This window comes from Elgaria multicarinata, chromosome 4, assembly GCF_023053635.1.
Source record: "Elgaria multicarinata webbii isolate HBS135686 ecotype San Diego chromosome 4, rElgMul1.1.pri, whole genome shotgun sequence".
Classification (NCBI taxonomy): domain Eukaryota; kingdom Metazoa; phylum Chordata; class Lepidosauria; order Squamata; family Anguidae; genus Elgaria; species Elgaria multicarinata.
This window is the reverse complement of record NC_086174.1, coordinates 72,816,128-72,834,639: the sequence shown is the minus strand read 5'-3', so window position 1 is coordinate 72,834,639 and position 18,512 is coordinate 72,816,128. Positions and strand designations below refer to the sequence as shown.

The 18,512-nt window shown below is 39.2% G+C and overlaps 1 protein-coding gene across 3 annotated transcripts in view; it reads right to left on the bottom strand.

Moving 5' to 3' along the window:
• Positions 1-4,355: 4,355 nt before the first annotated feature.
• Positions 4,356-18,512, bottom strand: part of RMND1 (required for meiotic nuclear division 1 homolog) — a 36,027-nt gene continuing 21,870 nt past the window's right edge. For all 3 annotated transcript variants that reach the window (XM_063124535.1, XM_063124537.1, XM_063124536.1), the window contains 4 exons: positions 14,176-14,252; positions 11,523-11,643; positions 6,638-6,754; positions 4,356-4,572 (listed from right to left, as the gene is read on the bottom strand). In XM_063124535.1, coding sequence (XP_062980605.1) covers positions 4,540-4,572; positions 6,638-6,754; positions 11,523-11,643; positions 14,176-14,252 — 348 coding nt within the window. In that variant the 3' untranslated portion in view covers positions 4,356-4,539. The remainder of the gene's footprint in view (positions 4,573-6,637; positions 6,755-11,522; positions 11,644-14,175; positions 14,253-18,512) is intronic.

Sequence of the window (18,512 nt, the reverse complement as noted above, 5' to 3'; positions counted from 1 at the left end):
GGAGTACAAGTGAATTGTGTGTGTGTATATTGTGGGCTGCTGATTGCAAGTATGAGCTTGTGAGCAACTATTGTGGGTATAAAACAAGGAGCTTATGTATTTGAGAGATTCATGCCCACGCTAGTTTGTACACCTAATTATATATGGCACTATTTTACATGTTGATGGAATGGCTATGAAAGTTTCTTGGTTTTTGGAAAGTATAAGTGGATGACATCTCTTGTATCATAGAACATTTGTGGATGTAGGAGTTACTTCAGTAACACCTTTCCCCCAGGTTTTGGAAGAGAGGAGCAGAAGTAGGTGCTTACACACCTGATTAGGCAACCGTGGCTGTTGCCAGGGAAAATCTGCTTTAGAATTATAGAAGCTTGTCTTGCTAGGAGGATAGTAGAATAGGTGTGGGTGGGGGGAATGATAGTACCAGGAACGAACGGGTGAGCGAACAGCCTGATCCCAAGTATCTCCTACTGCTTCCAATAGTGCTGACTTTTGAATGCTAATAGAAAAGAGCTGTCCTCAGTTTCAAACCACCAGAGGACATCTGTTCATATATTCTTTCAATATATGAACAGTCATGTCAATTTTCTGAAAAATTAGAATCAGATTACCCCCATCCTCTAAACAGTGTGTGTGTGTTACAATGTTTGTTTGATTTATAGTATTGTAACTACTGCATGCCATCTAACAATTTCCTTTCATTGGCTTTACTATAAAGCTACCTACTAGTAATGTCTTTTCTCTCCTCAATTAGGTATTACTATGATTACTACAAACTAACCAAAAGCATGCTTATACAGGTCTTATGCAAACACTTCCAACTTTCTCAGCTCAGGGGAAAAAATAGACACTGCTCTGTATATTTGCTGAAAGTGAATAGAACTTAAATCAGTTTTAGTTTTGCTTTCACTTGTGGTCTGAGAGGAAATAATTATTTTAGCCTTGGTTTTTATTTGATCTGCGCAGCCAATCAGGTGAGTCCATAACTGATTTTTAGCTTGGATTGTAGATTTTATTTTACCCTCTTTTCAAATCGATAATAACTCCTCCTAGGGATAACCACCTGAAAATAATGACAACTTTGAAACTGCCAGTGTTGAATAATATTATTAGCATTGATTGGCATCCTTTAATATTAATGAATTATGTAAAACAATATATTTTTTAGAAATGGAAAAATAAAGCACTGGAGAAATTTAAACCCTTCCCCCCCCCCCCCCCAACATCTCACTGATATTGAACAAGCTACCTAAGTGTAGAGAAACAAAAAAACTTAGGGAAAGAACAGCTCTTTATTCTTGTGTCCTTTTTTAAAAAATAATAATAATATGAAATATGCAAGCAGAGGCAGGTTCAGTGCTTCTAAAGTTTCTAAAAATGCTTCCTGAGGATTTTGAAGAAAAATGGGAATGCAGTTAAGAAATAGAATATGAAATATTTATCAAATACTTCGTATTTTTAAAAACATGTTTTGAGCCCATTGCTTTTGTACTGTGCTATTTATGAAATGAGCATTAATTCCTTTATATTTCATCTATATTTCATCTATTCATGTCCCAGTATTAGTTTTTCAATATTTTCCATGCACCTGTGCTTTTGTCTTATGAGACATTATGGCTTAGCAAGTCATACAAACCATTCTTAACCACTTCAGAATCCAATATAAACTTCTCCTGTTAACCTTCAAAGCTTTTCACGGTCTAGCTCCTTCCTATCTCTCCTCTCTCATCTCACACTATTGCCCCGCTCGTGCTCTTCGCTCCTCTGATGCCATGTTTCTCGCCTGCCCAAGGGTCTCTACTTCCCTTGCTCGGCTTTGTCCATTTTCGTCTGCTGCCCCTTACGCCTGGAACGCTCTTCCAGAACATTTGAGAACTACAAGTTCAACCGCAGCTTTTAAAGCTCAACTAAAAACTTTTCTTTTTCCTAAAGCTTTTAACACTTGATGTTGTGCAGACTTCTACTGTTACTTTCTACTGTTAGTTTTACCCTACCCTGTGCCTGCTTACCCTACCCTGTACCTGTTTGCATTCTCTTCCCCTCCTTATTGTTTTACTATGATTTTATTAGATTGTAAGCCTATGCAGCACGGTCTTGCTATTTACTGTTTTACTCTGTACAGCACCATGTACATTGATGGTGCTATATAAATAAATAAATAAATAATAATAATAATAATAATAATAATAAAAACATGCTTACTATTTACTGCAAAAGGGTTAGCTTAGCTATGGCTTAGTGTGTTGTTTGAACAGGCCCATTACCTTTAAGAAGTGGTTCAGTAATTTGTTTAGCAATCTTGAAGCAGTCTAGATACATTTAAGAGAGGCCAGTAAAATTATCCTTCACATATTGGACAAAAATGAGCAGGGAGGGAAACTGTGTAAACTGTACCCCATCCCTTGGTGTCCACATGAGCGCCTGCAGGGAGAACATGGACACCAGGGGACACAACTAGTCAGTGTGGTCCTGCTCAAGCATTGGTGCAGTGCATAAGGAATAACTCTAAACTGGGTGGGGAAACTATCAAAATTATTGCATTTGCAATGGTAATATTTGAATAAATGGTTTTGAAAGTAAAACATACAGTTTGCATGTACTAATACCACATTCGCCAGACATCTTATTGGTCATTTAACCACAGGACAGAATGACAGCGAGAACAAATATTAAGCCCCCTGTGGGGATGCAGCCAAAAATGGTGTCCCAACACCTGCTGCAATGTTCTGTCCTAATACTGAGACTATTTTAGGTCACCTCATCTCAAATGTGAGAGAGCTGAAAAGGTACAGACCAGCAAGTAAAATGATCAGAGGCTCCTTTCTCAGAGAAAAGGTTAAGGTGTTGGAATGGAATGAGACAAAAAGGGTTAGAAAATTATGAATGATTAGAGGGATCAGGCAAACTTTCTCCACTGCTAGCATACAAAAACATAACACTCAAAGATGTTGATAAACTTATGTTAAAGAAACACTTCACAAAATGCATACCTAATTCATACAAACACAAAACATGGCGATGACTAATAGCTTAGAAAGATGATTAAACAATACATGACTGACCTATCCTTTATTATTAGCCATGATAGTTAAATGGAAACGCCATGTCTGTGTGCTCCAGATGCTTAGGAACAAAGTAAGACCTCATTTTTGTATTCTATTCTTTTTTATTGCAATTATATCCTGCTATTTTTCCTCCAAGGAACCCAAAGTGGCATACATAAACCTAATCATCTCCGTTTTATCCTCACAACAACCACCCTGTTGTTGTGGTTGGGCTGAGAGTTTGTGACTGGCCCCCAGTGGGTTGCCATGACCAAATGGGGACTAGAACCCGGATCTCCTGACTCCCAGTCCAACACTTTAGCCACTACAACACACTGTTTATAAGTTTCCAGAGGTATCTGGCTATCTGTTACTAGAACTGAGACTTGGATTTGACAAACCTGATGGGTGAATTTAAATAGGTCCAATATAGTTATAGACATTGCTTTGATCGGATGTTTCTTGCTTCTTGAAGTAGGTTGAGGTCAATCCAAATTGCCTAGACATTTCTGACAGAAGAGTCAGTTACACTCAGTTCATTTGAATTTAAATCTTTAATAATTCTAAATTTGGATATAGTTTGTTTAGATAGGGACAGTGAAATCTGAAGAGAAACAGTCTCCGTTGTCGGTGGGGAGTCAAGATACATGCAAGGATGCAACCACTTTCAGAATCCTCTCCTTTCTCCCATGGTTTCCTTGGAAAGTCTTTTGCGCAGAGGAGACGGATGCATTCTCATAATACTCAAAAGAATCTCCTCTGACTGAATCAGTTACTTGTTTATGGGTTCAATTCCAGTTTGAACCGATGTATGGATTTAGGTTCCCTTTGCTTCTTGCTCAGACTGAGGACTAGTTTATACTCCGCACAAGCATGTGGCAATGCTTTTCCTTGACTGTTGGTTCTTTATACTGCTAATAGGAGACAGCATATTTGAATGCTTCCTGTTGAAAAAACCTCCACAAAGTAACATATTAAGGAGAAGGGTACAACGAAGGGTTCTCCGGACAAGTTGTTTCTCTATGGCAACATGTGTGTGTCCCCCCAGTGGGTACAGTATAGGAAAATCTTCACTTCATTCTGTTGAATGTCATAATTGTACAAGAAGTGTACCTTGTTTATACAAAAAGAATTCTGAAGATGACAGACTTTTCTATCCATTGCATATTTTCCTATAGTAAAGCAGCTAAGAAACTGCCACTGTGGATGCAACCTTTAGAGAGCCAGTCTTTGGGTACCTTTTTCTTTAGAAAGCAGACATTTTAAAAAGGGTTCATTTACTTTAAATCATGATTTCATAGGAACACAATCACTGATTTTAAATTTAGCCTAACTCCAGTGACTACAACCATTTTGTAAGCAGCAAGTGTCCATAGATTTATTATAACTGTTACTGAACTTTCCAGAAGTTGTGAAGAAGAAAGTTGAAATCCAGCATGCAAGGTTGCTGAGATTGTCTCCACAGTCAAACTTCTCAGTTGGCATTCATTAGTTATCAGAAAAGCACTCTGCCGAGTTCAAACATGACCTGCAAATTAAACAAAATTTTACTAGATGCCATTCCCTCTATTTCCAATGTTTAGTATGTGAATACTGCCTATGTAGCCAAAATGCAAATTGCCTATGTAGCCAAAATGGCACTACCCATGTACAAGAGCAAGAGGTATGAGAACTCTTGGGAAACTCCAAGGTTTGTAGAAATACCAAAAAAAAAAAAAGGGGGGGGAAACCTGGTGTGACCCCAAAACAGTACACTGAAGACTGAATGTATTCAGTGGTAACGGAACAGTTGACTAATAGGGTTGGGGGAAGAATGAGAAACCAGAAAGGGGTAGAATATTGACTGAAATCATAAAGAGGCTGCACTCCAACACTTGCATGTCCTACTTGTATTTTCTAATTGCAAGTTCTTGATAGGTAATAAAAGCCAACAACATGTTGCTCTACATTGTTAAGCAGACGATCTAATTGGAACCCAGCTAACAAATGTCTGTGTGGAATTGGAGTATGAGTATTGAGTATGAGTACTATTGTATTGTAAATTGTATAGAGACTGTAGAGAGGCATATCCTTCTACTGAGAATTCTGTCAGGATGTCTGGTATTCTGTGTAAGGATTATCTTATTGGGATGGAGGTGCTCAACCTTATTTATTTATTACATTTTTATACTGCCCAATAGCCAAAGTTCTCTGGGCGGTTCACAAAAATTAAAACCATGAAGAACATAATAAAACAACCAACAATCTAAAAACACAAATACAAAATACAGTATAAAAAGCACAACCAGGATAAAACCACACAGCAGAAATTGATAGATTAAAATACAGGATTAAAACAGTAAAATTAAAGAGCAAGTTAAAATTACGTGTTAAAATACTGAGAATAAAAAGGTCTTCAGTGCAACCCCTATTCTGGATGGGGTTGCACTCCCCTTGAAGAAGCAGGTTTATCGCTTGGGGGGTAGAGAATGTTCTTGGAGCCGTCTTTGTCACTTGAAATTCAGGTGGTCTCAGTGGCACAGAGTGCCTTTTACCAATTTTGGTTGGTGTCTAGCTATGCCCTATCTGGGCAGAGATAACTTGACTTCAGTTGTCTTATCCTCTGGTAACCTCCAAGTCAGATAACTGCAATGAACTCTATGTACAGGTGCCTTTGAAGATGGTTCAGAAGCTGCAGCTTGTGCACAATATGGCAGCCAAATTGGTAACAGGGACCAGAAGGTCTGAACATCTAACACGGATTCTAGCCCACTGGCACTGGATGCCCTTAAATTTTCAAGCCTGATTCAAGGTGCTGCTTTTGAACTATAAAGCTTTTACACAGTTGGAGATTGCAATGACTGATGGAGCGCTTCTTCAGGCATGAAGCTACTCATCTACTCTGTGTAGATGTTGCATATGCACAACCATTGTTTATGGTGCCACTATGGTTTCTCTATTTTTAGGTATTTGGTAACATAAGGTTTTTAATCAGATCCTGACATTTCTTGTTGATCATTAAAATTGTTTATTATACGTGTGTGTGTGTGTGTGTGTGCGCGCGCATATTGTTGGTCTATAAATTTGTGTGTAAATGGTTTTTATATTATGCACAATATAGTATTTTTAAGGTTTTTAATTTTTGTAGAGCTTTGGCTATTTGGCAGTATAGAAATGTAATAAATGAAATGAAATTACTGAGGGTTGCCTTTTTCATTTTTCTTTTTTTTACTTCAGTGCAAATTAGGAGGGACATGTCATTCTAAAATTTATTTGATTTTTTTTATTTAGTTCTTATCTAGTTGTTCTTCGTTATATTTGCTCTTTGTACAAAAAATCTTGATCTATGACCATAATAAACCATTCATTCAAAAGTCAACGGAGTACCAAATTATTTCTTACATTCATATTTTGTTATTTCATCCCACCAAACTTCTTAACTGAAACTTTATCCAAACATGCTTTAGTGAACCTTCTAACATTCTAGATAATTTCTAGGGAAGCAGTGTACAGACTGCATTTAGAAAGAAAAAGCAAGAGCTGAAGGCATTGTTTGTTATTAATACACCTGTTATGTATTAATGCAGCACAGAAGTAGATTCTAACAGACTAACCTCTATGGTAATAAGTATCACTATCATCCATTCCAAGCGCAAGGCATGTTTTTCACTCAAATGATTTCTCATCAGGTCTGTCAACTCTGTGCAGTGTTGGAGCTTTTCATTCACCACCTGCAATAGTAAAGATAGAAGAGCTGACATTTCTGAAACCCTTAACTAAAAAAGTTGTTAAAATGAATTGTCACATGAACTGCCCAGATAGGACTTAATGATTACTTAAAGTCTGATCCAACCATAAAAGAACTGCCAGCAGAGCACCTAACATTATAGTAAGTACTAGGAGTTTGAGTAATATGTCAGTGTTAGTAGATCTATTGAACCATGATTTACAAAACGAGTCACATTGACTAGAGCAGCCATGTCTATAAACACAAATCTGTTAAGTTACTAAAAAAATAACTTTCTAAGGTTTGGGGATTAAAAGGATTTGAAATGGAAAACGAGCACAATCTAGTCCATAGCACCTACATGCAAATAATTCCCAAAGACTTAACACTTTATTGTTTTCCCTCCACACACCTGCATGTATGCGTAAGCAAATGAGGAAGCTGTTAGGGTGAATTAGATGACTATTTCACACATATTCCCATCCAGTCAAGTAACTTCCAAGTTGGACTGCCCTAAATTTGTAATACTTTTCCATTTTTTTCTCTTCATTACTATGAGGTAAATAAACAGCATTTCTCTAATTTTGTTTACACTGGGATAAACTTCTCACTAGGCTTATACTTTTCACTGAGGGCTCTATTTTTAAAAAAACAAATAGGAACCCCATAGGAATCTGACAGAAACATATTAATGTAAAACTTGTACAGGCCTGCCAGAATGCAGGCAAAAGCATGAAGCCATATCCATTAGCAGAAACAAGTTAGAATAAGATTGTCACTAAGATTCATTGTGACAAGAAGCTTAATTGCCTTTTTTAGGAGAGAAAAAATGACATTGTGGGAAGGGCAACACACTGAAAGACCCAAAATGAGCTTGCTACACTGAAAAAACTGCATTGTAATCAACAAAATGAAAAAATAAATGGAAAATGACTAGCTGTAATTTAATTTATAAAAAATGGAAAATGACTAGCTCTGCAGTAATATTTTGAAAGTGAAACGGTCAAAAATAGTCACAAATTGAATGAATTGACAACTGTTTAAAGCAAAATAGAGCAGAAAGTTAAAGTGCACAAGAAGCAAGCCCTGAAACTGGCTGAAGAATTCATACATTTTAGTCAAAAACCAATACCAGGATAAGAATGCTGAATATAAATGGTCCGATCACCTTATAGAACAAAGAACAATTCACTTAAGCAGGAAATGGTGAATACTTTCTATTTAAAACTTATGACATGAAGCCAAAAACTGCAGTATTCCACATGTAAACTGCCCTTCGCTCACTGAAAAGTTGTTCCTGAAGTTTGGAAGACACTAGAATAGCCTGTGCTTCAACTGGGAGAAAGCTTTTCTGTGCACTCTTGCTGGTTGAACTTGCTCCTAAAAAAAATTCTTGTAGAGAATTTGTACTGGAAAAAGTACAGAAAAGTACAAATAATAAATAATAAAAGGGCAACTAAAATGATCAAGTGGCTGGAGTAACACTGCAATGGGGGGAGATTACAACATTTGGGATTGTTTAGCTTCAAAAAATGGCAAGTAAAGGGAGACATATTAAGACTTAACAAAATCAAGCATTATGTGGCTACAGACACATTTTTCTTCCCCTCAATACTAGAACCTATGGTCATTGCATGAAACTGGAGATTCAGAACAGATAAAAAGTATTTTTTTCACACAGTGCATAGTCAAATGATGTTTGTGCTACCAGAGTTTGTATGACTTTGAAAAGGGGGTTAGACAAATTCTTGAAGAAGGTTATCAATGGATAATATCCTGATGGCTATGTGCTACCTCCAGTATCAAAGGCAGTAAGTCTATGTACACCGGTTGCTGGGGGACACAGGTGGGAGGCTCCTGTTGCACTCATGTCTTGCTAGTGGCTTCCCTGTGGGCAGCTGGTTGGCCACTGTGAACAGAATGCTGGACTAGATGGACTCTTGTCTGATCCAACATGGCTCTTCTTATGTTGAAAAGTATTAGAAAGGGACCACTCTCAGCAAAGTAGAGACTAATGGTACACAGGAGAGGATGGAGTCTCTAAGGTACTCTTGGTCAAAGTCATGTGAAGTTTAAAATTCTTGAGTTGTGCCCAAAATTGGCCCAACAGATTATTAATCTGATTATTAATTTCAGTGCACATATATATTGGCTAGTGAAGATTTTAATTCTTACTACACACATGCTTTATATACCTGTTGTGCCAGGCAAAGTTTGGAAAAATATCTAATGCATCATCTAAAAAATAGAATAAATAGTTTTGTCAGTTGATCACCTGCTACCCAACTGCAATAAAATATTCTGTGAAGCTAAAAACACCCTAATGTAAGTACAAGCTGTTACAAAATAGCTCTTGTGAGCAGTACTGACCATTTTGAGGCAGCCAAAAAAGTCAAGGCGTCTTCATCCCCCCTCCAGCAGAGATGGGACAAAAGTACAGGAATGGGACTGAGAGCAATCACACAAGGCTAGGTCAAGTAATCAATTTTCTGATAGACTTCTTCAAATGCATTCCCCAGAGACAAAGGTGGGAGTAAAATTAAGAAGAATATGAATGCTGGATGTCAAGAGTGATACCTGGTCATGCACATGCTAATGTGTTCCTATTGCTGAACTCCAGCCTGGATACATGTCTTTAAAGCAGTCATTATTATGTAAAGTCATCTTTTGTTAAAAGAATGTTTCCAGCAAGTACAGCCATCATCTCCAAACACTCTCTTTTGTTATGTCTTCCTCTGGTAGCAAGTAGCATCGCTTCCAGTGCTTCTGAGCAGTGATCTCACTGCTTTTCTCTAGATTGTATAAAAACCCTCAGGTTTTGGAGAATTTCTCTTTCCCAGAGGCCTGGGGCCATGCTGCTGAAACCACCAGGTGCCTTCCCTCCCCCCCCCCCCCCCCGCGCCCAAGGGGCACAGTGCTGCCAAAATCTGAGTCTCTCCTCCCAGAGGAAAGTTTCCTGCTCCTTTCTTATTCACCGGAGACCAGGAGCTGCAATGCTCACCAGTTCATGTCTGCAGGAAAGGGCGGAAAGGTATATTGCTTTTAGAGATTCCCTTTCCTCTGTTCCCCTGCTGTGTGTGTATGCTCTAAGTCTTAGAAAGCCTCCTTCTCAATCTTGAAACTACTTCTAAGCCTCCACTTGCTCAGCTAATTTCCCCAAAACTACCTTGTGCATTTGAATCTGTTTAAACCTCAATAAATGTGCCATTGTGGCGTTATCCTCTTCAATAGTGTGGATTTCTTTGCTTAAGAATCGCCTTACTTAGCCACAGATGCTCTATTGCCAATGTCTAAAGATACTTTTTTAAGCGAGTGTAGGTCTCGTTGGAACATGTGCAAGTTTATACACGGGGTCTAATAAGCACATCACGTAATAAAGCATGTATTGTGAAGTCATCAGATAGTAAAGGTAGGTGTAAGAACTCTTTACTCCCAGGGCCTGTGTGTGTTCAGTTTTGTGTGCATATACAGCCCTGCGTCGAGCTACGTCTCATGTTATGTGAGCAGACTTCTGCTTACACAACGGGAGTCTCCCACTTATCTCCCCCACATCCCTGCAGCTCCCTGTGCACACCCCAAATAGGTCCAGAGGGTCTCCCCAACCTTTTGAGAGGGCATATGGAGAAGGGGGAATTTTTCATACCAGTAATGGTGGTTCTGCCTATGGAAGGACACTTGGATAAAGCCATGTAAATGCCACGTGTTTTCTTTAATTTCATTTTAAACAAAATTTGTAATGCTTGGGTTATCCCTATCATAGCTAAGAACAATCTCTTGGTCACTGACTTAAAATTAATAGAGTATAATAATAAAGACTAATTTCAGTGCTCATAACAGTTAACTATTTTTTGCAATTGTACCTTTACTTCAATTGACCATATTTTAAGATACAAATTCTTTAGCAGGTAAAGAAAACAAGGGCATGGTTTTGGTATTATACTATATTACATATATATAAAAATTAGGGGCAATGTGGAATGTCTGTCTCTTGGTCACACTAATTTTCTAGTGAACAGAATATTCAGCATGAAGAAAGATGGAAGAATCACAAATGCTTCCTCCTATAGCTCCCTACAGCCACCAGGACTGCTTGAGGATCTCTCCCCCAATCTTGCTGTCCAGGACCAGGGGGAATGATGGCATGCCAGTTCAAGACACCAGTGGAGCATGACCCCTCACCCTTTCACCCTAAAAGGGGGAAGGCTGGTGTTGCTCCAGGGTGAATGTGGAAGGACATATTCCATCAATTCGCTACGCAGCCTGTTAGCACACAGCACTCATCTCTGCAGTATGCCCTATTGCTGTGTCTCTGCCACGCCTATATTTGGGCTTTAAGCCACAGCCTTTCTGTTCTTCCCCTATATAAATCAGACCAAACAGGAAGGAGAAACAGAAGCACTATACCTTTGAGGAGAAACGTGTGAACAAGCCTAAAAATGACTACAGCCTATTCGGGCATTATTAAACTGAGTATATACGCAATGAGAGGAAGCTTGCTAACTCAGCCTCCTCACACATTTCCATTGCTCTGTACTTGTGGAGGGCAACATTCTGAAGAGGAGAGCCTCCTGTATTCGTGGAGGGCTGTCATGTGATTTTGACAAAAATCACTCCAAATTGCATGGCGTGCCTCCATAGATGCAGGAGATTCTCTTCAGAATGTCAGATTCCATGAGGAGGGGGCAGGGGCTAGTGTGCTTCCTCTCCTTATGTGTTTACTCAGTTTAATAACACCTGAATAGGTAACTGTGGGGGAAAGCGAAAATACATACCTTAACTCTGCGATTAATACTGAGAAACTGACAAGTTTGATCATACAGATGTTCAAGGTTCTCTCTATCCCAATAGAAATCTGGGGTAATCAGTAGGTCAGAACTCAGATTTATGCGGTGCCTGAGGACGGGTACATAAATAATTAGTTAGATTCTTACAAATTATGGGTCTTTATGCTTATATTTCTAATTTGAGGTAACGATCAACGGGTGGTTCAGATGAGCCCTGAAAGAATCTCAGGCTCGCAGACTCCTTCTCATTACATTCTGTGTCTACCTCCACAGCTTGAAGAATATACTTTTCCACTTCAGATAAAATGTCAAACAATGGTTTGCCTTAAACCAGGTAAACAATGAGGGTATCAGAGTGGAAGAAGGAGCTCATAAACCAAGGATAGCTCCAAAGATGCTTCCAGTCAGAGAGCTCCTGGCGCCACCAACAGAAGGCACTGTGCAGCAATTCTTTTTTCCTTAACAGATCTTTTGTGGTAATAAAAAGATGGAAGATGCAGTGGGAAAATGAGGGGAGGTTATGAGTCGAAGAATACAGCATCTGGATCCCCCCCTGCTAAAATTCTGTGAATGAGGCAGGGCGATGACAGTATAAAAAGCTCCTCTGGAAGCACCCTTGACATTACATATGAACCAGTCTGTTGTGTTCTATTCAGGCTAAGCTGTTCGCTAAAACAAAGTGACTATTTCCCCACATTAGATTTCTCATGTAAAACAGTAAGATTAATTTTCAAAAAAGAGCTATAAGATACTTTCTAATGAACTGCTTGTTGCTTGGCTATGCTATCCTGATGTCAGAAGATGTTGAAACAAACATGCTCTTTCTGGTTAAGAGTCATTTCCCACAACAATCTTTCCTGATTTGAGGATTTATGATTGATCTTGCATCTCCAAACCAAAAATCCATTTCCTGCTCTTAGCAGCCAATTTACTCTTTTTTTACAGCCTCCCTTCACAAATCATATAGGCCCATCTGTAATGCACATTGCTAGGAACTTTTAAGTAACATGGGTGAAACAGAAGACTTAGCATGGTTCTACATTTAAATCAATTGCTCAAGCTCTTATCATTTCTGCACTTTCATACTGCAACTCCAAGTCCTTCATTTCTACACAACATCCAGAACCACCTCACAAGAGGTTCTTCAACTTCTTTTAAGGGAGTGTGAGTTGGTTGCACTGAGCTTTTCCATTGTATTTAACTCCCCCCACCCACAATCCCTTGTGCCCGTGTCCCCTACAAGGTTTTCCATGTCCTCCTCTTACAATTAATGAGCTGGTCTTTGGAAGTAAATGCAGAATTTCTTTAAAAAGAGGTAACCAATAATTTTGCTGGTATTGAAATAAAAAATATACAAAAAATGATGGTTCAAAGTGAAGGACCTGTCAAAGGAACCACATGTTTACCAGTGTTAAAAATTAAAAAAGGAACAAGATGCCAGTTGGTGAAGACAGAGGATTATGGTTTTCTACTAACATTTATATATCACCTTATCTGCTAAAAAGCCATCAAAGTAGTGTACAACAATTTAAAACAATTAAACCCTGCAATAATAAAAGCAAGAACATTATTGTGCCCTAAAGTGTTAAAAACTACACATTTTAAAAGGCATCTGTATGCCCTTTCCAAAGGCCAAGAGAATGGGGGCCAATCATAGTTCTTGAGGGAGCATATTCTATTCGTACAATTTGACTTTAGTGTAAAAATTAAGAAGTCCTGATAAAGTTGGACAACAGCAAAAATCAAGGGACTGGCATTTCTCTCCAAGTACTTGTGCTAAAGTTATGGAACATTGCAGTAAAGTTAACCCTGGCTTTGTTAAGCACTAAAAACTAGACACAAGATACTATCCAACTGGGGCCTTGTGCATGTGCTCAGCCCCACCCACCCCGATCCATGTGCACCCAGCCCTGCTGGGCCCTGGTGTGTGCACAGCTCCTATTGCATACAGCCAAGATGTAGCACTTCCAGAGAAATGCCCTGAAACAAGTACAAATGCTCATTTTGGAAGGGGGATAATCTTCCAGAAACAAACATTTTTGTTCGTTTGTGGGCTTTATTTATTTCATTTCATTTCATTTCATTTCATTTCTATACCGCTAACTCTCTGGGCAGTTCACAAAAATTAAAACCATGAAGAGCATAATAAAACAACCAACAATTTAAAAACACAAAAACACATAAAAAGCAAGACCAGGATAAAACCACACAGCAAAAATGGATATAGGTTAAAATATGAAATTAAAACAGCAGAGTTAAAATTTAAGTTAAATTAGGTGTTAAAATACTGAGAAAATAAAAAGCTGGCGACGAAAGGAAAACAATGTAGGTGCCAAGCGAACCTCTCTGGGGAGCTCGTTCCACAGCCGGGGTGCCACAGCAGAGAAAGCCCTCCTCCTAACAGCCATCTGCCTCACTTCCTTTGGCAGGGGCTCATGGAGAAGGGCTTGCCCCCAGAAGAGCTACATCATGGCAGCATGTGGACTGGGGCCGCCGGGTCTGGCTGCATATGCAAGGCCACAACTGGATACTACCCACTATATGAGAACTGGACACTTAGTCATAGTATTTGTTGGTTCAAGTTACTTTAAAACTGGCTATTACTTGATGCATTTTTTGGGCTTGTTTTCAATGAAGATACCTTAAAGCAAACAGTTCCCCAATTTTTTGCATCACATCAGCATGAGAGAGTTTCACTTTCCTTCTTGATTTTAGTATCTGTAAAAAAACAGTAAGCCATTAGAAGTTTTGTTAAAATAACTTTAGTTCATAATAGCACACAACAGCAATGACATATTATTTTAACCTTTTGACAAACGTAACATTAATAACTCCCTCTTAGATCAGGTACTTTTGAAGTTTTTGTTTCTATTCAATTTTTAATCCATGATAAAATGTTATTCCTTATTTTACTCAGTTAACTTTTGGAAATTTGTAGACATGTTAGCTTATATCCAGAGTTTGTATGAGTAGAAGCCTCTTGTCCAATAGCCTGGTATGAGACATTGGGTGAGGGGGGAGGGTTTACAGTGGGAACAGGAAAAGCTGAACAAAATGGACAAAGGCAGCTTGCAAAAGCAGAGTGTCAAGGAAAGGGCAGAGGAGTCAATTGCATGAGCAGCTTCCACTTGCTCAAGTTCTGGACCGAAACCATTATTAAAGGTGGCAAATAATTTTCCCTTTTAAGAGAAATGCTTAAAGGATCATTTGCCTGTATCACAACTAAATCTTTGGATTGGACTACTGCCAGTTTGAGCAGTATATTCAGAAAATTTGAGTTACAAATGTTTAAATTAGATTTTTTCTGCAGCAACCTCTTCTAACAGAAAGGTATGTCAGTGGTTGGGAAGCCCCCATGTCATGAACTCATTAGGTGCTTTGATTTCTGCCAAACTCATGACCACTCCCTTTTCAATATGGCCTGGGAAACACTTCTAATTTTTGTATTATTTATTTGAAACATTTCTATATTGACTTTCATTAAATCAGATTCCAAGGTAACAAGATAAATATTTTTTTTTTAAAAAAAATGGAATACAATAAAATACAATCAAACAGCCACAATTAAAAAGCAAATAACAAATTCTGAGAAAGACTGAAAGATTTTACAAATTACAATGTCGGTGTAAATAAACCTGGTGCAGAAAAGATTGCAAAGTGGATGCAAGGTGAACCTCTTTAGAGAGGACATTTAAAAGCTGGGATGCCACCTCTGAGAGTGCCCTCTCATTTGTAACTACATAACACATGTCCAGTAAGAAAAATACTGGTAGCAGGGCCTAAGATGAAGCTGTTAAGGCAAAGGCGGGCCGATTGGAGAAGAGGCACTCCTTCACGTATTTGAGTTCCAAGCAATTTATAATTTTAAAGGTTAAGTGTGTAATTGAGTGTGGAAGCAAATAATCAACCAGTGCAATTATTTTAAGGTTATAGTAGAATCATAGAATAGTAGAGTTGGAAGGGGCCTACAAGGCCATCGAGTCCAACCCCCTGCTCAATGCAGGAATCCACCCTAAAGCATCCCCGACAGATGCTTGTCCAGCTGCCTCTTGACTGCCTCTAGTGTGGGAGAGCCCACAACCTCCCTAGGTAACTGGTTCCATTGTCGTACTGCTCCAACAGTCAGGAAGTTTTTCCTGATGTCCAGCTGGAATCTGGCTTCCTTTAACTTGAGCCCGTTATTCCGTGTCCTGCACTTTGGGATGATAGAGAAGAGATCCTGGCCCTCCTCTGTGTGACAACCTTATAAGTATTTGAAGAGTGCTCTCATGTCTCCCCACAATCTTCTCTTCTCCAGGCTAAACATGCCCAGTTCTTTCAGTCTCTCTTCATAGGGCTTTGTTTCCAGACCCCTGATCATCCTGGTTGCCCTCCTCTGAACACGCTCCAGCTTGCCTGCGTTCTTCTTGAATTGTGGAGCCCAGAACTGGACGCAATACTCTAGATGAAACCTAATACTCTAGTGATGTGGACAAACTTGGCTGGACCAGTTAAAATTCTGGCACCAAATTCTGCACTAATTGAAGCTTCCATTTTGTCTTCAAAGGTAGCCCTACATATAAAACATTACAGTAATCCATTCAGGAGGTCACTGTGGCCAGAACATTGCTCTACAAGAATGGTGGCAGCTGACGAACCAGGTGAAGCTGGTAAAAGGCCACCTGAGCTCCTAGTGACAAAACCAGACCTAACAGTACCCCCAGGCTGCAAGCTTGTTCTTTCAGAAGGATTACAGCTACATCCAAAACAGGTTAGCCACTACTTCCTCAGATCAGTGAAGCATTTCTTCAGTTTATTGGCCCTCATTCAGCACATTACCAAGTCCAGACATTAGTTCAGCTTCACCTGATGCAGATGACAGAGAAAAACAGAGCTGACTGCCCATCAGCATACTGATGACACTTCACTCCAAATCTTTGAATGACCTCATGCAGTGGCTTCATATAGATATTCATGAGCATGGGGAATAAGATGGAACCCTGCTATTCTCCATAGCATAAATGCCATGGAGTCAAATAGAAACCCCACAATATCATCTTCTGGAACTGGTCCTGCAGGCAGGAATGGAACCACTGTGCCCCATACCACCTACCCACTCCGAGCCAGTCCAATAAGATACTATGGTTGATAGAAACATGTCAAGGAGAACAAACAGGTCACACACCCCATCTCTCTCCCAACAGAGGTGATCCATCAGGGTGACCAAGGTTATATCAATGTTAAACCCAAGCCTGAACCTGGACTGAAATGGATCCAGACCAACCATTCCATCCAAGAGTTACTGGAGTTGGCACCACCACCATCCTCATCAGCATCTTGCCTGACAAAGGAATATTGGAATTTTCTACAGGGAAAACTTGTCACAGCAGGTTTCTGAGGATTACTAATATCTTCTTCCAGGGTTCAATTATAATAAAGCTCGGCTGGATAAATACTTGAGGATGGAATCATAGCAGAGAAGGAACACTGCATCACTGTCAAAAAGTAGCCCCACTTGTGTTTGGTCATATTCACCACAAGACTCCCAGCCTATTTCATTGTACCAAATGCCCTGGTAAACCTGGGAGCCAGCTGAGCAATACAGGATAGGAGAAGGGAGCAAACCCAAAGTGAGGCAAGGACTTTGACAGGAGTACCAACCATGTTAACTGGAAATGCTCTAAGAGCACTGAGGAATCCATCAGACTCCATGTTTCTGGGGGTGGACAACCGAATTAATCTACCACCCCTGCAGAGGGAATGGAAGCTGGCAAGCTAAACCACACCAAGAAGTGATCCAACCATAACAATGGAGTCACAGAGATACCCCACTCCTATTCCAGACCTTCCTTCCTCGTGATCAATCAACACTACTAGTTCCAGAGCATGTCCTGCAGTGTATGTAGGCTATGTGATGTATTAAGATGGCCCCCACAGTTGTCATGATAGTCATAAAGTCTTGAGCTGGCCCCACCAAGGCAGGCTTAGCATGAATGTTAAATTCCCCCACCAAGAGAATTTGGTGAGAGAATTTGATTGGCAGGACTGAGCTAGGCAGGTCAGGGTAAAGCATCATCATTTTAAATATGGGACTAACGAATAAACAACAACAAAGCCGTAATATATATGAAATGTACTATATAACATATATTAGTATTGTTGAGTTCTTGAAGTACATTCTGAGTCATTTAATAGCAAATAGTGCCTTTGCAATTCAATGCATACATTGGATTGCTTTTTGAGTTGGGTAAAAGGTGGATATTTCCTTCTTTAAAGCAAATCTTAAAATGTGTTTTCTGGCTGTGAATATGCTGTGTGTGTGTGTGTGTGTGTGTGTGTGTGTGTGTGTGTGTGTATACACACACACACACACACATACACAAATGGACTTGTTAATCTGAACTCTTTGATCTTCTTTGATCCCCGGAAACTAGCAAACAAGTAACTTAATAAATATATTGATCCTGTCTGTAGTGCCAGCTACAAGGTGGCATACAATGTGGATAAACAAGACAGCAATGTTTTCCTCTACCCTGTTGCAGGCAAAACATTCCATATAATATTCCAGAAAATATTTCACTTAATAGCTCTTGCTTAAGTATTCCTTCTTGTTTACAAAATACTCCACTTTTCCAGAGTAACTTTAAGGTTTTCTTTAGTGATTTCTTTTATGTCTGAAAAACAGTTCTTTGTTATTCAAAAACTCAAATTTAACATTTAACATCTAAGGAGTATAACTTGGGCAACTATCAAACCTGCACTTGAATATAAAGGTACAGTAGAGTTTTTCTCCTTCATGGAGCAGAATGCGTGCTATCTAGTACCCGTCCCTAGCCTTTACATAGCACCAACATAGTTATTAAGTTACTGATTTGCTAGCTTCCATGCATCAAAATATTCAGGTTATCATATCAATTTGTATTAAAATTATTGTATTTATCTGGGATCAAATCTAAGGCATAAAAGGGTCAGGAAGCATCTTAAAACTCTTTTTCGGAT